A 25,657-nucleotide genomic window follows, 5' to 3' on the forward strand; every position below is an offset into this window, starting at 1 on the left:
TTTCTCCAGTTACTCACTAGTTCAGTTTAAACTCCCCCCTCCCCGCCCACTGATCATTCAGGATAAAGAGTAGAGGAGGACACTCCTGGATGAGGTTTTTTTTTGGCTTAACACTTAGAGGAGGACATTGTCAGACTCTACTTAATTCATGATCAGCTGTGGGGTGTAGTATTTATATATGCGATAATATGGGTTTGCAACATTAGTTTGAAAAAGGGAAAGTTTTGTTCTATATGTTTTGTTACCTTTTACAGAATAAAAGAATTACATATGTAAAAAAGAAAAAAACATTCGTGGGTTCTGGGTTGTGGTTTGATGGTTTCAGCTGTTTGCTGCTGACTGTTCCAGTTCATTGGAGCCTAGAAGGGGTTGTCTATGTTGTGCATAAGAGTGCCCACCAGAGTGACCACTCGGCTCCTTTTGGAATCTTTCAGCCACTGAAGCTTATTTCATTTCCTTTCGCATCCCCCTTTTGGTCAGGAAGGTGTTCTCCATCCTGCAGTGCTGGGTCTGTATTCCTCCCGGGGAGTCATGTTCACATTGCCAGGGAGGTTCGCTCCCCTGGGTGTCAGGTGCCATGTAGTGGGGAGGGCAGTGATTTCACCTGCCAGGTTGGCTTGGCTAGAGAGAGGGGGCAACATCTGAGCAAGTGGGGGGAGGCATTTGGGAGGAGGCTCTTGGGCACAATTGCAGGCAGGCCTGGCCTCTCCTTTGCGGTGGTGGTCTTGCAGGGGGCGGGTCCCGTGGTGGAGGGCTCTGCCCGTCCAGCCACCGGTCCCCTGTGTCTGTGAGTGCATCGGCGGCTGTCAAGATGGGGAAGCCCAGCGCCCCCGAGTTCTCCACCAGCTCCTCTGGGGGGGGGGGGGGGGCTCTGCATGTTTTTTTCATTTTTTTTTTTTTTTAAGTTGACTCTTTTTTGCAATTGACTGTATCAAAAAAATTTTTAAAAAACATACAGTAAAAAAAAAAGTGAGTATATACTTTTGCTTGCTTGTGATCTTTAGAAGAAGGCATTTGGCTTTAACCTAATCACTTGCTCTACAGAGGACTTGTGCTTTATCTTATTGTCCTATGTCCCCTGCATTGCATTATCCAGCTTTTCTTTTCATTCTGGGAAGAGACCATCTTGACTGTATCTGAATTTATGTAAAATTCAAATTGAACAGAGAAACTGCTCCAGTTTCTGCAACTGTTGGCGGAATTACACCTTCTATGAAAGTTTCCCTTTCTCCAATCTGAACTATAGATCTCATTCGAAGGGCAGAAGGCATATTATACCACAGCTCTCTTAAGTTTAATTTTGCTTTTCATTTTTAGTAGGCTTGATTTGGAATAACCAGTTAATCTGTTTTCTCTCAGTTTTTACTGTCCATTGGTTACAGACATTCCTGGCAGAGTCTGCCTACTGCTTTTGGTGAAAATCCAGGGTTTTCCCTGAGATTTCCTGTGGCCTTCCAGCTAACCTTATCCTTTCTTGGTCTAGGTATCTTTGTTTCCTGCACACATCCTTTCACATAATGTGATACGATGCTCTATACTGAGTAAACATAGTAAAATACTCACTCCCCTACCCTACCATCTTGTGAACATAAATAAATACTGACCCACAATGTAAATTTACCCTAAGACATAGGGCCCGTGGAAGAAAAGTTGTCCTTCTGTAGCATAATGTATCATTTCTTTTTCTTACTGTAATGAGATTACATCTTTTAAATCAAACTGTAGAATTATAGCTACAGAGTGCAAATGGGTTAGTAACCTGTTACATGGATTTATAATATATATTTAAAATGCAAACAGTGTTTAGGAAGTTGGATTTTACTTTTATTTGTAATCTAGTTTGATAATCACTGCCTTTTAACTGGGATTTTCATCCATTTACATTTAATTAATTATTTATATGGTCCAAGATTAAGTCTATCATCTTGCAGTTTGTTTCCCATTTTGTTTTTCCTTCTTCCTTTTGTTCTTTCCTGCCACCTTTTGTGTTAATTTAATATTCCAGTGTTTTACTTTAGTACCTCTGTTGGCTTTTTAGCTATAACCTTTTTATTATTTTTTTTAACATGATTGCTCTATGCACCCTTAACTCATCAAAGTCAGCTTTTTACATCCTCATACTTCACACTTCACATCTGACACATCATGCTTCCTACCTCATCCTTTCCTTTTTTTACCTCCCATCTGACACTTTCCACTTTTTGCTTCATACTTCACTGTTTACAAGTGTGAAAACCTTGCAGCAGTGTAATTTCATTTATACACCCTCCCCTCTGTTGTCCTATTGTTGACATATATTTTACTCCTACATGTATTATAAACTCCAACTTACAGTGTTATTTTTATTTGAATGGTCTGTTGTCTTTTATGTAAATTATAAGAAGAAAATATAGACTTTTATATGTAACCACTTATTTACCATTCTTCCTACTGTTCATTCCTTCCGATAAATCCAGGTTTTATCTAGTATCATTTCCCTTTCGTCTTTCTCTTTAGCATTTTTGATAGTACAGGTCTGCTGATGACAGATTCTCTCAGCTTTTAAAATTTTAACTGAAAATGTCTATTTCACCCTTGTATTTCTTTCAGCACTTTAAAGATGTGCTTACTTCTGGCCACCATTGTTTCTGATAAGAAGTCCGTTCTTATCCTTCTTTCCCTATATGTAATGTTCCATTTTTCCTTGGGCTGCTTTGAAGATTTTCTCTGTATCTTTGGTTTCACCAGTTAGACATTGATGTGCCTACCTGTGGTTCTTTTTATCCTGCTTGTGGTTCACTGAGCTTCTTGGACCTGTAAGTCAGTGTTTTCCGTCAGATTTTGGGTGTTATTTCTTGAAGTATTTTTTCTTCCCCAATCACATTCTCTCTTCTTCCATGGACTTTTATGAGACATATATTAAATCATTTCATATTGTCCCATAGGTCCCTTAGACTGTGTTTATTTTCCTTCCATCCTTTTTTTCTCTGCTCTTCAAATCAGATAATGTCTACTGATTTGTTTCTTAACTCTTCTGCTACCTCCTATCTGCTGTTACATTTTCTAGGGAACTCTTAATTTCAGTTGTGCTGTCCAGTTTTAGAATTTCAACTTTTTAAATAGTTTACACTTTTCAGCTAAGACTCTCTATCTGTTCCCTAATTAAAGCTTTGTTTTCCTTTAAGTCTTTGAGCACATTTTCTTTTACTCTTTGAACATATTTCTAATAGCTGCTTTGATCTTTGTCTGCTGAATCTAACATCTGGGCTACCTTAGGTTTAGTTTCTCTTGATTGCATTTTTCCTTGAATATGATCCACATTTACCTGTTTCTTTGTATGCAGGAGATTTCTGTAGAGATCTGAGTTCTCAAACATTTTTCTGAAGAGTGTTGATTATCGTTTGAGGTCAGTTCAGTTACTGGCTGATCACCTTTACTTTTATATTTTGTTACTATGGATCTGTAGAAAGCCTAAGGTATTTTTCAAGCCCTTCAAATTTGCTCAGATTCAATCTCTGAACTGTTTCCTTTGGGGATCTTGTTGGGACTTGATTTTAGGCTTTGCCAGGTGGGTCTACAGAAAACTCACGTAATATAAATTAACTAAATTCTTTGTTAGTATATCCTTACTAGTGATTTGCCATATAATACCCACATTTCAAGGGGAAAGAGTGGAGTATGAAGATTTCTTACTTTTCTGTGAATTTTCTTTGTTAACCTTTTAAAAAAATTCTTTTTAAAGCTTTCTTTAAAAAATTAAAAAACGAAATTGTCTATTAAGAGTTTTTCACATATTCTTTTAGCCAAACTTAACTCCAGTAATTGAAATTGACACCTTATTTAATAGCTGGAAGATACACGGTTCTTTTGTTTTTGATAGAACGTCTAACGGTAGATTTAACTGTTGCGAGTTCCTGCCTCTTTTTCCATAAGTAAGATGCATGCTAAATTCTCTCTTAACATTTTGCTTTTCTATATGTCCTGAAGTGAGATTGGGGAAAACTGGGTTTCAAATTGATACCCATGGTGTCATTGGAGGTGGAGCCTTTCCCTACTTTCTCTAACATGTCAAGTTAAGGAACATACCCTTGACAGGGCTGAACACCTTCTATGAAAACCCAAAGCAAGTATAAGTGAAATGTGAAGTGTCACAGATGCCATGGAAAATACAGCTTTGGGAAAATTTTTACTAGCAAGTAATTGAAGTTCTTAATGAGAAGAAATCTAAAATAAAAGTAGGTGAAATCAGTTGTTGCTTTTCATTGTGGCCTATGGGCAAAAGAACTAAGAAAGTTTTTGGTTTTGTTGTTTTAATGTTTCAGTTTTTAAATTTTTAATGAGATAAACGTATGTTTTACTTGAGAGTGAGAGAGAAAGAGTAGACAGGTTTAACCTACAGAAAAATAGGTATATAGTAACATCTCATTTCATAGTGCACTGCTAGATACAGAAGTCTAGGCTCAGTATTATTTTAAATGTGATTGAGCAATTTTGGTATGCATTTGGATTAGATAGTAAACAGATTTTTAGAATCCAAAGGTGTTAATTGTTGGGCTAAAGCACTCAACCAAGAAGGTGAATTGTTTGCTCTTGGCTCCTTAAATTTAAATAAAATGTGGAGAATTATACTTCCTTGGCCAAGTGTAATGATATATGCAGTACTTATTTATGTCATTAAGAGGCTGTCTTAAAATAAATTAATAGATCCTCTATCAATGATTTTATATACATCCTCATTAGGAGCCTGCTTTTGGCAAAAAGGAGGCATATTTCTTCCATTTGACTCATAATCATATGTTACCCAGAATTCTCTGGTTTATCTGGAAATTTTTAAACAATTGAAATAATTCATGTTTTTTTCTTAGGGTTCTCCTTTAGATGTTCTTAAAGATGAAAGGGTTCAGTACTGGATTGAGAATTATAGAAATTTATTAGATGCCTGGAGATTTTGGCACAAACGTGCCGAATTTGATATTCACAGGAGTAAGTTGGATCCCAGTTCCAAGCCTTTAGCACAGGTAAGTACGTTTTGTAGAGAATCAAATTGTAGCATGTACTTAAAATTCTGGCCAAGGAACTAAGTATCTATAATATTTGATATAGGGTAAATTTAGAGTTCAATTTAATAAATCATTACCACCTCTTTTTGCTTATATTTTGTTCCCACTGATGGCTTTATCTGTCCCAGACTGCACTTTGCCCTTGATCTTCCTGTTCTCTGGTCCTGCCACTTCCAAGTAATTGTTACAGTGACTTGAGCTTTGGTCTAAGAAAAGAGCAAACAACAGCGGGCCTAGATGATCTTAGGCAAACTTAATTCAATTCTAGGACTGTCCAGGGTTTTCTAGTATATTCCAAGCCCATATCAGACTCAACTATTGTATGACCTTATACATTCCATTTGTGTATAAAGTTTATCTTGCTGTTTTTATGTAAGAAGGCAGTTCGTTTCTTTATTTCACAATATATATAAAAATGTCTTGTTACACATGGAAAATTTTTTCTTTAAAATTTAAAAAACAGATCAGTTATCATGTAAGGCCCATGACATGCGATCTCAATGTTTTAGCTCAGATGTTAAATACAGGGTATATCCTCAATGTGGGCACTGGATGGTGCTATTCTCTTACTTTAAGAAATAGAGAAATTACTGCTTATATTAAAACAACCCATGTATTAGTAAAATATTATTACATGATAAATTTGTTACTAATCTATATGAATAGTGCTTAAGAGCCTAGGAGTTTACGCTGAAAACAACAATGAGCAATTTCTGTTGCTATTATTCTAAAGTTTTAATGATTTGCCTTTACCAAATCTTTAACTCATTTTTATCCTAGGAAAAGAGTGGTTTCTTTACAAGAAGATTTTGTTCAGAGATTGTTTCGCTGAAATTTGGATTAGAAGTCATATTGGGCTATTTCTTACTGCCCAAGTGTAATCCCTAAAGTCCTTGTTATCTCAGAAATGTTGGAATCCAAGTTCCCAAAGTTTCTGCCTTTATCAGGGTATCAGTAAACAAAGGTAACAAGGAAAGAACTCAAATAATATGACTACTAAGTGGAGATTTTAAATGAGAGCTAGTCAAATGTAGCACATAAATTCCTTACAATATAAAATAAATTTTAAAATAAAATTATCTTAAAATAAATTCTTAGGTTTAAACTTTGAATTATTTATCATTTCATAACATTTGCATTACATTTTATTCCTCCTTTCATTTGTTTTGTAGGTGTTTGTGAGTTGCAATTTCTGTGGCAAGTCTATCTCCTACAGCTGTTCAACTGTGCCTCATCAGGGCCGAGGTTTTAGTCAGTATGGAGTCAGTGGCTCACCAACAAAATCTAAGGTCACGAGTTGCCCAGGCTGTCGAAAACCCCTTCCTCGATGTGCACTTTGTCTCATTAATATGGGAACACCTGTTTCTAGCTGTCCTGGTATGATATAATTCTAGAATATCCTTTTCAGAGCTGAAATTGTTCCTATATAATTGATGTAATGTTGTAAATAAAATACATACTAGCTTGAGGTTATATTATTTCTAAGAAAGGGCATATTTACTGGCTTGGAGGCTTTTGTGTTTCCTCTGATAAAATCTATACATTAAAAGCAAAATCTATATCCATGATACCTCAGGTAATCGCAAAAATGCAGACCAATTTAAGGAAAAGCTTGAGTATTAAGTAATCTTATAACTAAACATTTTCTTATCATTTCTGCTAAGAGAAGATCTCTCAAATATAATATTTAATACTCAGTGTACCTTCCTCTAATAACAAATACCTTGTACTCATATAGAGCCTTTTTTAATCAATTTTTTTTTGTTAGAGAAGTAGTAGAGATACAGAAAAATGATGCAGAAAGTACAGAGTACCCATATACCCCACTTACACACTCAGTTTTCCCTATTGTTAACACTTTGTGCAATGTGGTATCTTTGCTACAATTGATGAACCAATGTTATTATAAGCATGCTATTAACTATAGTCCATAGTTTGCATTAGGGTTCACATTTGTATTATACAGTTCTATGTTTGTTTTATTTTTGTTTTGGTTAGATACACAACTTATTTCTTTTCCTTTTAACCACATTCAGATATGTAACTCAGTGGTGTTAATTGTATTCATAATATTGTGCCTCCATTACCACTATCCATTACCAAAATTTTCCATCACCCCAAAGAGAAGCTCTATACCAGTTAAGCATTAATACCCCATTTCCTACCCTGCCCCAGCCCCTGGTAACCTGAATTCTAGTTTCTGACTCTGCATTTGATTGTTCTAATTATTTCATTGCATTGAGATCATACAATGTTTGTTCTTTTGTGTCTGGTGTATTTCACTCAACATAATGTCTTCAAGGTTCATCATGTTGTTATATGAACCAGAACTTCATTCCTTTTTAATGCTGAATAATAATCCAGTATGTATATACCACATTTTGTTATCCATTCATCTGTTGATGGATACTTGGGTTGCTTCCATCTTTTGGCAATTGTGAATAATGCCGCTGTGAACATTGGTGTTCAAATATCTTTTCAAATTCCTGCTTTCAGTTCTTTTATGTATATACCTAGAAATGAGATTGCTGGGTCATGTGGTAATTCTATTCTTAACTTTCTCATATGCCAGACTGCTTTCCACAGCAGCAGCACCATCTTACATTTCCACCAACAGTGAACAAGAGTTCCTGTTTTTCAATATCCTCTCCAGCACGTGTTACTTTTCATTTTTTTAAATAGTAGCCGTTCTAGTGGGTTTGAAATAGTGTGTCATTGTGGTTTTGATTTGCATTCCCTGTTGGCTAATGATGTTGAGAATCTGTCTGCTTATTGGCCATTTATATATCTTCATTGGAGAAATGTCTATTTAAGTCTTCTGTCCATTTTTTAAAATTAAATTCAGTTCTTTTGAAATATATTCACACACCATACAGTCATCCATGGTATACAATCAACTGTTCACAGTACCATCATATAGTTGTGCATTCATCACCCCAGTCTATTTTTTAACATTTTTCTTATACCAGAAAGAATCAGAATAAGAATAAAAAATAAAAATTAAAACACCCAAACCATCCCCCCATCCCACCCTATTTTTCATTTAGTTTTTGTCCCCATTTTTCTACTCATCCATCCATACACTAGATAAAGGAGTGTGATCCACAAGGTTTTCACAATCACACTGTCACCCCTTGTAATCTACATTGTTATACAGTTGTCTATAGGAGTCCAGACTACTGGGTTGGAGTTTAATAGTTTCAGATATTTACTTCTAGCTATTCCAATACAATAAAACCTAAGAGGTGTTATCTATATAGTGCATAAGAATGTCCACCAGAGTGACCTCTTGACTCCATTTGAAATCTCTCAGCCACTGAAACTTTATTTCGTTTCATTTCACATCCCCCTTTTGGTTAAGAAGATATTCTCAATCCCATGATGCTGGGTCCAGATTCATCCCCAGGAGTCATATCCTGCGTTGCCAGGGAGATTTACACCCCCGGGAGTCAGGTCCCACGTAGAGGGGGAGAGCAGTGAGTTCACCTGCCAAGGTGGCTCAGTTAGACAGAGAGGGCCACATCTGATTTCGGCCATTTTTAAATTGGGTTGTTTGTCTTTCTGTTTTTGAGCTGTAGGATTTCTTTATATATTCTGGATATTAAACCCTCATCAGATATGTGTTTTCCAAATATTCTCTTCCATTCTGTAAGTTGTCTTTTTACTTGCATGATAAAGCCCTTTCATATATAAAAGTTTTAAATTTTAATGTAGCCCTATTTACACATTTTTTCTTTTGGTGCTCATGTTTTTGTTATAATGTCTAAGAAACTATGCTTGAAACAAGATCCTGAAGATGCTTCCCTATACTTTCTTCTAGAACTTTTATAGTCCTAGTTTTTATAATTAGGTCTTTGATCCATTGTTGGTTAATCTTTGTACATGGTGTGAGAAAGGAGTCCACATTCATTCTTTCGCATCTGCATATCCAGTTTTCCCAGCACCATTTGTTGAAAAGACTAATCTTTCCCCATTGAGTAGACTTGGCACCCTTGTCAAATCAATTGGCCATGGATATGAGGGTTGATTTCTGAACTTGAATGCAATTGGTCTATATATATCCATCCTTGTGCCAGTACCAGGCTGTTTTTATTATTGTGGCTTTGTAATAGGTGTTAAGATTGGGAAGTGTGAGTCTTCTAACTTTGTTTTTCTTTTTTCAAGATGACTTTGACTATTCGGAGTCCCTTAGTCTTCCATATAAATTTCATGATCGGCTTTTCCATTTCTCCAAAGAAGGCTGTTGGAATTTTGATTGGGATTGCATTGAATCTGTAATTGCTTTGGGTAGAATTGACATCTCAACAATATTTACTCTTTCAATCCATGAACACAGAATGTTCTTCCATTTATTTATGGCTTCTTTGATTTCTTTTAGCAATGTTTTGTAGTTTTCTGTGTACAAGTCCTTTACACCCTTGGTTAAATTTATTCCTGGATAGTTGATTCTTTTAGTTGCTATCATAAGGAGCTTTTGATAGTCTCAAAGCATTTTAACATTTCTTGTCATTTCATCTTCAAAATCTACCTATGAAATACAAAGGAAAAGTATTTTCCTCAAACCAAGGCCCCTTGACTTCTAGGTTTTGGTGCTGTTTCTGCTCTATCTTTCAGTTATTTAATAAATATATATTTTAGTGGTCAGAAATATTGGGATTTTTTTTTTTTTTTACTGTTCATGGTAAATCAACATAAGGGAAAAATTTAGAATAGTATATAATTGAATATAAATAATATACCCAGTAACTGGGAGTGCTTTAGCTACTTATGTAACTTGGAAAAAGTACTATGGCAAAAATTTTAATTAAAAACATTTTGATTACTTGGCACCCTGGTATAAATAGAATAAAGAACTGGATAGAGTGTCATCATGCTTGTAATTCTAGCTCTGTGACATTCACTGTGTGATGTTGAGAGTTATTTTAGCCCTCTTTTATATAAATCTTTTCTAGTTGTGACTTTCATGATTCTGTTCTGCAATTTGTATATGGTGTGAAATAGGAGTCCACCTTCATTCTTTTGCATCTGCATATCCAGTTTTCCCAGCACAATTTGTTGAAAAGACTAATCTTTCCCCGTTGAGTGGACTTGGCACCTTTGTCAAATCAATTGGGCATAGATATGAGGGTTGATTTCTGAATAAAATAAATAGTCTATTTTGTTACATTAACATCCATGAGAGACTTGCTGATATCATTGGCTAATTATTTGTAAACAAGACCTTTGTTTAATAAAGGAAATTATGTAGTGTTTTATAGCCTACATTCTATTTTTTATTTAAATTTTAATCAAAGATTTTTATTTTATACATTACTTCCTGATTGCTTTTTATATGACCCCAATGCTAATAAAGAGAAAATGGAAATTTGCAATATTTACTATAATGAAAAGAATAAGCAAGTAAAATACAGCATAAATAAGTCATATATGTCTGTAAACTGAGATACGTAGAAATAGTTGAATTTAGTATATCTTTTGGAGCATAAACCTTGGGAACTATAATGGTTATTTGCCTTTCAGTGACACGTGAGTACTGTTCTTTTTTGCTGTATACTAGGTTTTCAAACTTTTCTGTTTTGAAATAGGTAGGAAAAGATAAAAACAATTTTCTAGAATTTAAAGGAAATTAAATCATAAAATATTTCAAATTTCAGTTATAGAGATTAATATAATGAATACTCTTTACTCAGGTTATTAAATCTTAACATTTTTCCATATTTGTTCAGAAATTTTTTCCCAAATTTGTTATAGAAATATTTTCTTTATGTAATATATATATTCAAGCACTTATGTTATTTCATACAGTAAGATAAAGTTGATGTGCTAAGATGAATTAATCAGAAACCCTCATGGAGTGTATGGTGTTCAGTGAACATGGCTAACTAATATAAGATAAGAAATGAGATGTTCTAGAAAGTAAATATTGGTCCACAATCATTTTTCTGCCATTTCAAAATCTTGAAAAAGATCTGCAAATCCAAAGTTTTTAAGAATCAGTTTATAGTAATCTCACTTGGCAACGAAGCCTGTTCAGAATTGATGTGAGGCTATTGTGGTCTTTATTTGTGAATATTAACATATTTCACAGCAGATATACTGATATATTTGATTACAGGGTGCTGCCTCATACTTCTTTGGAATATTATATAATATAGAATATTTGCTTATTATTTTTCTAAAATCCCAAAACATTCTGAATTCTGAAACACATGTAGCTCCTCATGGTGGATAGGGGATTTTATATAAAGAAAGATTTAAATATGTGACGATTTCAGGGAAGCTTTCCCAGAAGTATCTGGAGTGTATGGGAAGTAGCAAGTACCTCAGTGTGACAAGGGACTAGGAAGCAGACTAAAAGGAAATAGTGAAGGAAAATTAGGGGGAGTCTGAATATGGTCTTTAAACATATTGCTGATTTGAGGTACTTAGAGAATAATAAGCATATTCTTTTGTGGTATGTGAAATGAGAAGAATCCTAGTTCCAAAAACAAAGCAGGGCCTAATAGAATGAAAAGCTGGTTCATGACATTTTAAAGGTTCAGATGTAGAAACTTCCCTGGTGCTTTGCCTGCAGTTAGGGATCACATCCACCCATCATGCTCCACAATTCAAGTAACTAGGAATCCCTTAGACCTATTTAACTGATTGTTGCACATTTTATACTCAGTTGTGCTTTGAAGATTAAAAATTAGAACTTTGTTGAAACAGTTCTAATTAGCATCATTATAAGCATTATAAATTATAGACATTATTTATTTAACAAATGTTTATTTAGTACCTATTGTTCTTAGTACTGGAAATGCTGCAGTGAACAAAACAGACAAAAATTCTTGCCCTTATAAGGACCTAACTTCTAGATGGTGATACATTTTTAGAGTTAGAGAATATACTATATACCGTACTATTCTTTCATTAGTAGTAGTGCATAAGTGAAACTTAGTTTCCTCAGGTATCCTGTAGCACTTATCTTTGTAATTCACTATAAATCCTTTTTATTTAATGTCATTTGAGTTTTAAAAATGTGGCAATGAGGGAGACCTTAGTATTTCCAGCTTCATCAGAGCAACATAAGGATTAGCCTATTCTGGATTCACTCTTTTCTGTATATGTCACATTTTTCCAACAAAGTGAAAATCACTAATGAGATATAAATAGTTTCTCTGTAAGGTCTTTTAGAAATTTAATATTTTTTCTCCTACTCCTTTTTTTCCTCTCAATGTTAATTGTTTTGGTGAATCTTTTAGGAGGAATTTTAGTGTATTTGTATCTTAAATCCTTGAACCTCCTACTTATCCTTTCACCTTCATTTCATTAGCAAAAAATAGATGGAATCATTCTTAAAACTATTAGCAAGACTATCCCTTTGGGCATTAAAGTGTAACCAGCAATGCTCCAGGTGAAGTTTTGAACATATTGTCAATGCATCTTCTTGATATGCACACAGTTGTTTAATTAGATTTAATATTTTTACTTATCCCTTTTTCTATTCTTGTCTCTAAATACATTGTCTCTTATACTCTTTCAGTTTGGTTGAAGTTGTTTTAGAACAAAAGAAGATACGTTGAGGTAGCCTAATTAAAACTAATAGAATGGACATTTTTGGAGTACCCAAAGTTTCATAAAGATGCATGTGAAAATGTGCATATATAATTGCACATTTTTCTTTAATTTTTGGTAAACTGTAACATAGATAAGAGTCTATATAGCATGTACTATTATAAATCAAACATCAATGAGTCCCCCACCCTGCTTAAGAAATTGTCTATACCAACACCCTTCATCCTTCTTCCCTGCCTAATCACACCACCTTCCTCCTTTCAGATGTAACCACTTTCCCAAATTCTGTTAGTCTCTTGTTTGTCTGTAAAGTTTTATCACATTTTTAGTTTTGCCTGTGTTTTCAATTCAGTGTAAGAATATATTTTTCTCTTGCCTTTTTTGTTCAACGTGTCTTTTTGGAGGAGGTTTATTTCAATTATGCTGATGAAGGTAGCTGTAGTTTATTCATTTCTCATGACTACTTGGTGTTCCATTCATGACTATAATACAGTTTTCCAATTTACTATTGATAGACACTTAAAAATTTTAGTGTTTTTACTATTATGAACAAGGTGTCTGTGAACATTCTTATTTATATCTCCTTTTCACATGTGCAAGTTTCTGTAGTATAATTATCTAGAAGTGGAATTGCTAAATCACAGCATTATGACATTGTAAGATTCTGTTTTCTGATATTTTATTTAGGGTTTTATGTCTGTGTTCAGGGGAGAGATTGGTCTATAATTTTCTTTTTTCATATTATCTTTGTCTGCTTTTGTTAGCAAAGTTATACCAGCCTGAAATGGGCATTGGAAAAATTTCCCCTTTTTTCTATTCTTTGAAAAAGTTTCGGTAGATGAGAATTGCGTGTCCTTTCAATGTGATAGAACTCACCTGTAAACTGGGCCTCATAGTTCTTTGTGGAAAGATTTGAAACGTCCAATTCAGTTTCTCTAAAGTTTTTAACTCAGATTGTTTCTATATAGGTTTGATCATTTATATTTTTCTACTTTTTTGGCTATTAAAAGTATAGAGACACTCCTGTCATTTAGTATTCATTCAATCTAAACTAGATCCTAGTATCAAAATTGCTATTTCAATATGATATGTTTTTTATATTTTGAACACAGTTTTAGAAATACCTTTTAAATATTGTTAATGAAAGCCATTGTCTTTTCCCCATAGGAGGATCCAAATCAGATGAAAAAGTAGATTTGAACAAGGACAAAAAATTAGCTCAATTTAACAACTGGTTTACATGGTGTCACAATTGCAGGCATGGTGGGCATGCTGGACATATGCTTAGTTGGTTCAGGTAATCAGTACATTCCTTCTTTAATAGGCTTGGAGTTATAGGAGATAAAGCAGATGGCCTTTTAAATACTTCTCTATTAATATATAGCCAAAGGATGGAATTTCTTTTTTACTGTCACTTGAGCTAACAATGGTGGCATCAGCATTTCATTTATTAGATATTTTACGTAACCTTAATCTCCAAAATTAAGTTATATAAAAACATTTTAAATATTTTATATGTATTGAATATTTGAAAAGCATTAATTTTTGTTTATTTGGGGAGAGGATATGTACAGATTTTTACAACTGATTGAATATCCTGTAATTTATTATGAAATTTAATTGTAAATTAAATGAAGAATACATGTCAAACTACCAAATCAGTTTTCTTCTAAATAGCTTGTCATGTAAGTAAGCACCCCATGCAATTGAGACTGTCAACACTTAACTTTTATTTTGAACAATGCCAGTGACCCTCTTTTCACTACTATAACTTTTATGCCCACTTTGTCACATCAGCTATAATTTAAACTCTGAGCACATCCCTGTCATCTTTGTAACTTGAACATATCTCTCATTTCTGTGTATTTAGAAAGTAAAACCATTCATTTTTTGCAACTTTCTCCCCAAGTTCAGCTTGACAGTTATTTCTCATTTAATGATTTTTTAATGCTTTTTGTCTCTGGGTTTTGTTCCTTTATTTTTCCAAATGCCATTTTGAAAAACTGCATGATATATATCAATGTATGTATGTATAATTTGGAATTTTTTAAGTTTTTTAAATTAGAGAAGTCTAGGTTTACATTCTTAAAAGTTGTAGGTATATGTAAAAACACAGAGTTCTCATATACCCCCTCCCTCCCCATTAACACTTTGCATTAGTGTGGTACCTCTGTTATAATTGATGAAAGAATATTATAATTGTATTGTAACTATAGTCCATAGTTAACATCAGGGTGTATTTCTTTTCCCAGTATACCACCTTATTATTAACTCCTTGCATTAACATTGTGCATTTGTTATAATTCATGAGAGAACATTTTTATAATTGTGCTATTAACTATAGTCCATTTTTTACAGTAGGGTTCACTGTGTTGTACAGTCCTATGTTTTATCTTTTAATTTTTATTCTATTGACATATATAAACCTAAAGTTTCCTCTTTTATCTACATTCACCTACATAATTCAGTCCTGTTAATTACATTTACAATGTTGTACTACCATCACCACCATCCATTTCAAAAACTTTCAGTCAACCTAAACAGAAATTTTTTACAAATTAAGCATTAGTTCTTCATTCCCTACCCCCAACCCAATCCCTGATTACCTATATTCTAGAGTCTAATCTGTGCATTTGCTTACTCTAATTATGTCATGTCAGTGAAATCATACAATATTTGTCCTTTTGTGTCTGGCTTATTTCACTTGACATAATGTCTTCAGGGTTCATTTTTGTTGTCGCATGAACCAGAATTTCATTCCTTTTTAAAGCTGAATAATATTCCATTGTATGTGTATAGCACATTTTGTTTATCCATTTCTTGGTTGATGGACACTTGGGTTGCTCCCGTTTTTTAGCAGTTGTGGATATATGCCAGTAGAGAGATTGCAGGGTCATATGGTAGTTATATACTTAGCTTTCTGAGGAACTGCCAAACTGCCTTCCACAGTGGCCACACCATTTTACATTCCCACTAGCAATGAATGAGAGTTCCTGTTTCTTCACATCCTCTCCAACACTTGTGATTTTCTGTTTCTTTAATAGTAGACATCTAGTAGGTGTGAAATGGTATCTTATTGTGGTTTTGATTTGTATTTCCCTAATAAGTTATGATGTTGAGCATCTTCTCATGTGCTTTTTAGCCATTTATTATAATTTGGATTTTTAACTGTTATTTGACTTATTTTTTTTTTTTTTTAGGGACCATGCAGAGTGTCCTGTATCTGCATGCACATGCAAATGTATGCAGCTAGATACAACAGGGAATTTGGTACCTGCAGAGACAGTCCAGCCATAAAATGTTATCACCTAAAGAGGAACCTTCGAGTGTGGAACCGTCTTTTAGATGTCCTTCATAGCTCAAAAACATACCTCAGAACAAGTCACTCATGACTTTTCCTGTAATAGGAAAATAAATCATTCTATCAGATCAGCAATTTGACGTTTGAGTGATTTTGATGTGCTTCACAGAGACAAATGCTGCTGAAATGAACATCAAAGTGTAGGCGAGAGTTCTGTTCAGTAGCTTGAAAAAGTTCATTTTAGAAGAACTTTGTAGGGTTTTGTTGAAATTATGAACACTGTACAGGCAGTTACTGACATAAGCATGAACCAACCTTCAATCTATAGCTTCAGAACTGAAATTGGATATCTTTCCATAAAATCTGTGCACTTTAATGATCACTTTGATGATTTCAATAGTAGTTTAAGCTCATCTATGTGTAAATTCCTTTTGTATAAAATTAAGGATTGTGGATTTTTCCATTTTAGAATTGGAGCACATCTACCCCAAACTGGAGAATAAATTTTATCAGTGTATGTTGATATTTATTTTTAAGGAGCCCTTCCCTCATACACTTTGATTTTAAGATAAGAGATCTTTTGGCACAGACCATTATTGTCTTCCTAGAAAAGCCAATATTGAGAATGTACCTTACAACTTTTTCTCTTCCAAAGAGAAAAATATGCACCATTTCAGGGGACCATGTTATAAAATTTGCAATTTTAACCTTTGTCTTCTGTGATTTCTCTCAATATTAATCCATCGCCTTATCCTCATCACCTGGGAGCATTTTATTAAATACAGAGTCTATGCAAGATTGTTTGTGGCTAACCATTCAGTGTAATCTATGTCAGTATCTCCTACTCTCATATTCCCTCCTGTTTGGGAATAACCTCTTTTTTCCAAAGTAGACTGGGAGATGTTAGGGAAACAGGGTTATCTGGAAACAACTTTACTTTAGATGTAGGTTTCTAAAAGTAAGTTCATTGGGCCCAATTCAGGGACTTAATTTAAACATCTGCTTTTTCCTAACTAAATAGTTGCAAGAGAAATAAAAAGAATTTGTCACATGTTTCTCTATCTGCCATATGCAGAGGTCTGAGAATTTCATAACTGAAGTTGTGGTCATAAATAAAATAGTAAAGCTAAAAATTAATTATTTTATAGATTTCAGAAGAAAAAATTGTCAAAATTTTTTAAGAGCTTTCATGTTAGTAGTTTCATATGGTAAAAACTAGAATCTATTTATTAGATTACTTTGAGGTATCCTAAATATTGAATATAAGTAGATTAAGTTTTTTTGTTTTACCTTGAGATATGACACAAAGAGCCTGTTCTAAGAAAGCATTGCAAGTATTGCATATCTACTCTTAAAAAAAAGTTCTTAACTAGATGACAGTCTTTTAAAATAAAAGAGTTGGGAATATTTCTAAGTTTTACGAAGATTGCTGTTAAGGGAACATTTTTCCAGTCTTTCAAGGACATCGTACTGTTTTAATTTGACGAAGACGTACTCTTTATCTTTACTGATGCTTCAGTTGAAGTGTATCTTTCAAATTTATTATATCCTAAATATGAAAATTCAAATTTAATGTCAAATTCTTATCATATACATTTTCATTTCTCCTTAGCTAGAAAAAAAAGGATGTAATAATCCTGAGTCTATATTTAGGATTGAGTTATATCTAATCCTTAGAAATACTGTTTAATGAGACATGACTATGAAGTCTACTACATATAGGTGACATTTTTAAGATTAATTGTGCCTATGTCAACCTTCTAGTATTTTCTGTGAAACTCAAACATGCAGTTTTTAAGTTCTCTGTTATGTTTGTTTTACATTTTAGTGTGTGTGGACCATGAAAAAATAATAGATTAAGTTATTTTCTTGTTTTTAATACTAAGACACTGATATTTGGGTTTATAAACTGAACAAGATATTTTACCTAAGCATGTTTAATAGAAGCATTTAATAAACTGATTTTTTTTAAAGATTGAATAAATCTGGGTTGAAGTCAACATGTCTAATCTAAAAATCCCCTATTACTCATTAAAATAATCCATATAAAGTAATATTAGTACTTATTTTGATGCCAGATCTAATGCTTAATCTTGAAGTAATGTTTCTTTTAGGCTCTGTTTTCTGTTTAATACACTTTACAAATTGATTATTTTTTACAATGATATGTTTAAAAAGTAGCTTTCCATTGTCGATGCTACCCATGGTAAACATTAAGAGTTAGAATATAGTTCCGCATTTAATTCGATAACTGAATTTAATTTCAGTCACTCATCTGACTGCACTAACATTAAAAGTATAGGCTTTGAAACGTCAGTTCTAATCCAAGCCCCAGTATCTTGGGAAAGTGACTTAATCTTTTTGAGCCTCAATTTCATCATCTGTTAAAAGAAAGGTACAGAAATACCTATCTCTTAGGATAATTGTGAGTGCAGTATTAGGTGATGAAATGAACATGAAGTACCACATCCTTGTCAGATAGTAAGGACTCTATAAATAGCAGTGATTATCAGTCATTTTTACTTTAATCTTGGTTACTAATTTGTCAGTACTTTTTAAATGAATATGGTATTATTTGAACAAAGAATCTACATTTGTCTCAGCAATGAAAATTTTCTAAGAGCTTATTTTCTCAGATCAGGATAAATTGTGGCATTTTCTTTTGAGATAGGACTTGGCTACTTCTGTTTAATGTATATTTAGAATATTACTGTTTTATGTATGCAGAATTCCTCCAGATCACCCATGAGTTTATATTAGGAGTGAACTCAAGGATGAAAATGTAAATTTTGGTGAACCTGGACAGTCGAGCATTGTCTCCTGTAAATTTGAAGTTTTCATACCTATTTTCATTCTGAAATCTTTGATCTTCTTTACAGGAGAAAGTGTCTAAGGTTATCTCTTTGTGTATTCCTTCCTTCTCTCCCATTCTGTTGTGTTTTTCCCCCTTGACATTCATTTAAGTTAAAATTTGGTGGTGTAGTGGGTGATAAATAAGGAAGTATGTTGTGAGAATTGCTCTCCCAAGAGATAGCCATAATTAAAACATGTAGGTACCAATTTGAAAGGGCTGCTATTGTTTTTTCATCATAATTTAGCTAGAAACTTGTATTTGGAGATGTTTCTTTTGAATGCTTAGATCTGTTATCATTTTTCAATAAAAAGGAAGAAGAAAGAAACTTCCTTAGTTATAAGGGTCACTGTCAGAGTCAAAAGTGTATAGAGTTGGGAAGGATGCTTGCAGTATCTAATATCTGCACAGATAGAGGTGTCAGAAGTGGGAGACATATGCTGAGTGTTAGGTTAGTTCAACATGGTTGTATTGAGTGCTTGTGACACACATGGTGATGGCAGAAGCAGGCTAGCTGGATAACAACTCCCCTTTATACTACCCTTGGTCCTTCCATTACATCATGCTGCCTATTTTCCCTACTGCCTGAAAATTCTATAGGTTATTTTGCTGGTCATAAGCACTTTACAAAAATATTAATTTTTATAAAATATTAATTTTCTGGAGTATAGAGACAGAATGGTTTCCCAAATGTTTTTAAAAGCTTACTTAACCGACACACCAAATTAACATAGAGTGCCAAACAAAGAACTGATTTCATTTAGGAAAATACATAGTAAAGTCCCAAGTAAAATTAATATTGAATCCAGCAATGTATTAACAAGAATAATAGTTACCATTAGTGCTTACTATGTGCTTACCTTGCACATTATCCTATTTAATTCTCATAGTAACCCTGTGAGGTGGCAGATACACTATTGTGTTCCCAAACTATATGAGGCCGCCTGAGCCTAGGGATGTTAGGTCACTTGCCCTAGGTTATACAGCTAGTAAATAGTAGGGCCAAGATTTGAATCTGATAGTCTGACTTCCCTCTCAGCACTTGAAATTAGCATTTTATACTTCTGTACACTGCTTTATGGGCTGTATATAAGAGAATAATTTACGATGATGAATTTATTCTAAGAATATGAGGATGGAATACTTTAGTATTACATCAGAAAAGAAAAAATGTCAATAGTTCTTTAGATGTAAAAGACACTTGATAAAATTCAAAAAATGACTCCTAATTTGTTTTTTAGAATTTGCTATGTCAAAAAAACAGCATCATGCCAAGTGGGAAAATATTAGAATCTTCCCCATGGAAGACAGTAACAAAACAAGGATGCCGTTGTTGCTAGTTCTGCACATAGCAATACAGAAGAAGAAAATGGAAGGGGGCTCACCTTTTCCTTTTCTAAGTCATTAAAGTTTGGTGTTGCAAAAATACCATAAACAGTTAAAAGGCAAACTGTGATAAACTTTGTGTTTCCTAGCTGCTAAAACAAATACCATACAATGGGTTGGCTTAACAACAGAAATTTATTGGCTTATGCTTTCAGAAGCTAAAGAGCTTGCTTCCTCCCAGGTTGGGTCTTCTGGCTGGCTGGCAATCTTTGGGGTTCCTAGGCTATGTTCTCACATGGCAATGTATGTGGTAGGGGCTTCTCCCTTCTTTCTTCTCGCAGGTTCCATTGACTTCCAGCTTCTGGCTGCTCCCACAACTTCTCTCTGTGTCTGACTTTGCGTATTTATAAAAGGTCTCTAGTAATCCAGGTTAAAGCCCAACATTCAATTGGTCCACACATTAACTGAAGTAGCATCTTTTAAGAGATCTAATTTACCATGGGTCCATCCACAACAACAGGGTGTGAAATCTGAACATGCCTTTGTGGAGGGATATGATTTATCCCCCAACGAACTACAACATGTTTGACAGATTTAATATCCTTAATTCATAAAGAGCATTCACAAATCAATAGAGAAAATACATAATAGAAAAAATCAACCAAGGACTTGGACAGAGAAAAAGAAATTAAAATAGCAAATAAGTATGTAATGTTCAATCAGTAACAAAAGATGCTTATTAGCCACTGAACTGGGACATAACAGTCTTTTCAACAAATGGGGCTGGGAGAGTTGGAGATCCATATCCAAAAGAATGAAAGAGGACCCCTACCTCACACCCTATACAAAAATTAACTCAAAGTGGATCAAAGACCTCAATATAAAAGACAGTACCATAAAACTCCTAGAAGATAATGTAGGAAAACATCTTCAAGACCTTGTATTAGGCAGCCACTTCTAGACCTTACACCCAAAGTGCAAGCATCAAAAGAAAAAACAGATAAATGGGAACTCCTCAAGCTTAGAAGTTTCTGTACCTCAAAGGAATTTGTCAAAAAGGTGAAGAGGCAACCAACTCAATGGGAAAAAAATTTTTGGAAACTATGCATCTGACAAAAGACTGGTATCTTGCGTATATAAAGAAATCCTACAACTCAATGACAATAGTACAGACAGCCCAATTATAAAATGGGCAAAAGATATGAAACGACAGTTCTCTGAAGAGGAAATACAAATGGCTAAGAAACAAATGAAAAAATGTCCAGCTTCACTAGCTATTAGAGAGATGCAAATTAAGACCACAATGAGATACCATCTCACACCAATTAGAATGGCTGCCATTAAACAAACAGGAAACTACAAATGCTGGAGAGGACGTGGAGAAATTGGAACTCTTATTCATTGTTGGTGGGACTGTATAATGGTTCAGCCACTCTGGAAGTCAGTCTGGCACTTCCTTAGAAAGCTAGATATAGAGTTACCCTTCGATCCAGTGATTGCACTTCTCGGTGTATACCTGGAAGATCTGAAAGCAGTGACATGAACAGATAATCTGCATGCCGGTGTTCATAGCAGCATTGTTCACAATTGCTAAGAGATGGAAACAACCCAAATGTCCTTCAACAGTTGAGTGGATAAATAAAATGTGGTATATACACATGATGGAATACTATGCAGCAGTAAGAAGGAACAATGTCATGAAACGTATGACAACATGGATGAGCCTTGAAGACATAATGCTGAGCGAAATAAGTCAGGCACAAAAAGATGTGCTACCACTGATGTGAACTTTGAATAATGTAAAAGAAAAGGTTTATAATGTAGAATGTAGGGGAACTAGCTATAGAGAGCAATTAATGGAGTGGGAATGATAACCCAATAAGAACAGATAAGCTATCATGGGTAAATTTAACATTCTGGGAATGCCCAGAAGTGAATATAGTTTGTTAATTTCTGATGCGTATGGTAGGAACAAGTTCACAGAAATGTTGCTATATTAGGTAATTTTCTTGCGGTAGGATAGGAATATGTTGGAAGTAAAGTAGTTATTTTAGTTTAGTTGTCTTTTTCCTCCTCCCTTGTGTTGTTTGTTTGAAATATTTTTTTACTGTATGTTTTTTTGGTTTTTTTGTTTTGTTTTGTTTGATATAGATAATTTTTTTAAAAAGCTAAATTTAAAAAAAATGGAAAAATATGCAGAGCCCCCTTAAGGAACTGGTGGAGAATTCAGGGGTGTTGGGCTTCCCCACCTTGATGGTTGCTGATGTGCTCACAGACAGGGGACTGGTGGTTTGATGAGTTGAGCCCTCTACCATAGGACTTGCTCTTGGCAATACTGTTGCTGCAAAGGAGAGACTAGGCCTGCCTGTAATTGTGCCTAAGAGCCTCCTCCCGAATGCCTCTTTGTTTCTCTGATGTGGCCCTCTCTCTCTAGGTAAGCCAATTTGTCAGGTGAAATCACTGCCCTCCCCCCTAGGTGGGATCTGACACCCAGGGAAGTGAATCTCCCTGGCAACGTGGAATATGACTCCCAGGGAGGAATCTAGACCCAGCATCGTGGGATGGAGGACATCTTCTTGATTAAAAAGAGGATGTGAAATGAAATGAAATAAATTTCAGTGGCTGAGAGATTCCAAAAGGAGCCAAGAGGTCACTCTGGTGGGCACTCTTATGCACAATATAGACAGCCCTTTTTGGATTCTGGTGAGTTGGAATAGCTAGCAGTAGATACAACCCAGAACCCATGAATCCAAAGATGATTGTATAAAAATGTAGCTTATGAGGGGTGACAATGTGATTGGGAAAGCCATATGGACCACACTCCCCTTTGTCCAGTGTATGGATGGATGAGTAGAAAAATGGGGGCAAAAAAAAAAAGGCACCCAGTGTTCTTTTTTACTTTAATTGTTCTTTTGCACTTTAATTTTTATTATTATTTTAGTGCGTGTGGTAATGAAAATGTTCAAAAATTAATTTTGGTGATGAACACACAACTATATAATGGTACTGTGAACAATTGAATGTACGCTTTATATGACTGCATGGTATGTGAATATATCTCAATAAAAATGAATTTAAAAAAAGATGCTTATTAAAACAACAATAGGATACTGTTCACCAATCTGTATAGATTAAAAGGAATAGTTTGCACTTTCTTGGATGTGGGGAAAGAAGCATTCCCAGAAAACTGCTTGTGAAAGTATAAATCAGTACAAGTGTTCTTGAGGATAATTGAGCAATATGTATTAAAAGCCTTAAGATTCATACTCTTTGACATAGTGTACTTCTGGAAATATTTTGGAAGGGAATGATTACATAAGTGCACAAAGATGTTTGTTTCCATTTGGCAGTTCATCACAGTATTGCTTATAATAAAAACATGGAAACCTAAATATCCAATAATGGGAAAGCGAGTAAATAGGTTGTGGCACATACATATAGTAGAATACTAAGAAACTATTCAAATAGTATGCATATTATTGACAAGGAAGATTCATGATATATGGTAAGTGGAGGGAAAGGCAAGTTATAGAATTGTATGTATAGCATGTTTGCATGGGAAACTTGAATATTTACAAAAATTTTAAAGTGGTCATATTTAAGGGGTAAGATTTTGAGTAATATTTTTCTTCTTGCTATAGGCTACGTTTTCTATGATATTGGTGTATTCTTTTTATGAATAAATGCATATGCGTATTATGCATGGATGTTACTGACTTTATAAAAGTTATCCATAATCTGGTATCTTGTTACTACCATAATGAAACCATCAAATATTGGGAATAATTCAGTGAGGTGAAGAAACCTACAAGATATTATGAAAATTAACATTGAGATCTAATAGGAAAGCGTTTTGCTAGGTTCCGTATTTTACAGTATATAAGAAAAACAAGATGCAGTCCTCTCTCTGTTAAGGACCGCTCATCATAGATAGTGCATTTTATTTTCCATTTAGTATGTTAGGAATGGATTCATAAAATAATTTTGATTACCCTGAGGTTAATGGTATATAATTAATGACTGTATCAGCTTCCATCTGCTAGATTTTCTTCAGGAGATTTTCTGACTCTGCTTTGACCCTGATTTTCTGACTCTGTTTTGACCCTGTACTGGTGTCCTCTGTGTATAGAAGATATTTGATTTGTCTAAATCCAATCTGGAGTGCATTTTACTCAACTCATTTCAATGAGTAAGTTATATGTGTTTAAGTTATGAATTCTGAACATGCCTGCAGGTCCATTTTTCCAACAAACTACCAAGCATTTGCGTGCCTGTGTGTGCTGGATGCTGTGTTAAAAGACATGAGGTTAAATGTTGGGTGCCACCATACTTGCCTTGGAGAAGTCATATGTCTAACAGAAAAGCTAGGCATAAGCATAGTTTTGGCATACTCACATCCATTCAGATTAATATTTTGCTGAAAAGAGTTTTGTGACTTGTCACTTCTGTAAGCCAAGGAAATGTCAGTTGATTTTATTAAACTTTCTAATTTGGGCTTTAAAAGTTATTTTCTAATTAGAAATCATTTGACAATATAAAGGTCATTCATACATTTTTCAAAATGTAATTTTGATCTGTTAATAGTACAATGTTTTAAAATGCTGTACTAAAAATATAATGGCAGAAATAGCAGCAATAATAGAAACTCATCATTCAACATATGAAAAGCATGTTGCCCTAACATAATTTCTTACCTGGTAATTTAGATATTCTCAAGGTCAATTTGGGACAGCTACTCATTTGGAAACATTGTTTACCTAGTTTAGTGAACAATATAGTCTGCTATCTCTATCTTCAGAAAATGTTATAGAAATATAGAGTATGTCTGTTTCATGGGGACCTAAGAAATTACCTTCTATCATCCTTGCTGATAAAATATATCCAGTGGAAAATTTTAACCAAAAAGTTAAACAATACCTTTCCTGGTTTGCCTCTTTTACTCTTCTGTTCTTTTAGGGTCCACTGCCAAATACTTGGAACACTGCAAATTTCTAAATAATTTCTGATATGCTAGATTTTGACTGTATATATTTTCTGAAGCAGAGACATCTGAACAGAGTGAAAATGAATTCTCATAGAACAAAATTGCCAAGCATATGTGATGGAACTGTAGGCTTTGAAAAAGGGCATAACTTTAATCTTCAAAGAAGCTTAAAAATAGCTTTACAGTTATTATGCATGAGGCCTGACAGTTGATATTTCTCATCTTGGCAGCATTCACCTACAGACCCCTATCAGCAACTGAACATATTCATCTCTGGGATAAATGATTAATGAGATGCCTATCATTTCCATTCCTTTTGTACTAAAAGGTAGAGGCTTCAGCTGATCATCTTGCAGCCATCAGCATCATTACTGAAATTGTTTCTGCTACCAGAGGATTGTGCTAGGACAAACTATGAGCATTGAAATAAAAGAATAATAATAACTAATCCCTTCTGAGTCGCACTATCCCACCTGATTGGCTTAAAAAAAAAAATTTTTTTTTTTTGGCTTAATAACCACCGTTACCAAATTTCTCGACCTTAGGTTGAGGATAGAAGCTTGGAAGGCATGGAAGTGAAGTGGTTGTTGTTTCAAAAC

The 25,657-nt window shown here is 34.2% G+C and overlaps 1 protein-coding gene across 1 annotated transcript in view; it reads left to right on the forward strand.

The window, feature by feature from the left end:
* MIOS (meiosis regulator for oocyte development) overlaps positions 1-16,414 on the forward strand; it is a 62,533-nt gene extending 46,119 nt beyond the window's left edge. Inside the window, exons 8-11 of the mRNA XM_037836766.1 lie at positions 4,845-4,997; positions 6,212-6,416; positions 13,764-13,893; positions 15,797-16,414. Coding sequence (XP_037692694.1) covers positions 4,845-4,997; positions 6,212-6,416; positions 13,764-13,893; positions 15,797-15,893 — 585 coding nt within the window. The 3' untranslated portion in view covers positions 15,894-16,414. The remainder of the gene's footprint in view (positions 1-4,844; positions 4,998-6,211; positions 6,417-13,763; positions 13,894-15,796) is intronic.
* The last annotated feature ends 9,243 nt before the right edge of the window (positions 16,415-25,657 follow it).

This window comes from Choloepus didactylus, chromosome 5 (assembly GCF_015220235.1).
Source record: "Choloepus didactylus isolate mChoDid1 chromosome 5, mChoDid1.pri, whole genome shotgun sequence".
NCBI lineage: Eukaryota > Metazoa > Chordata > Mammalia > Pilosa > Megalonychidae > Choloepus > Choloepus didactylus.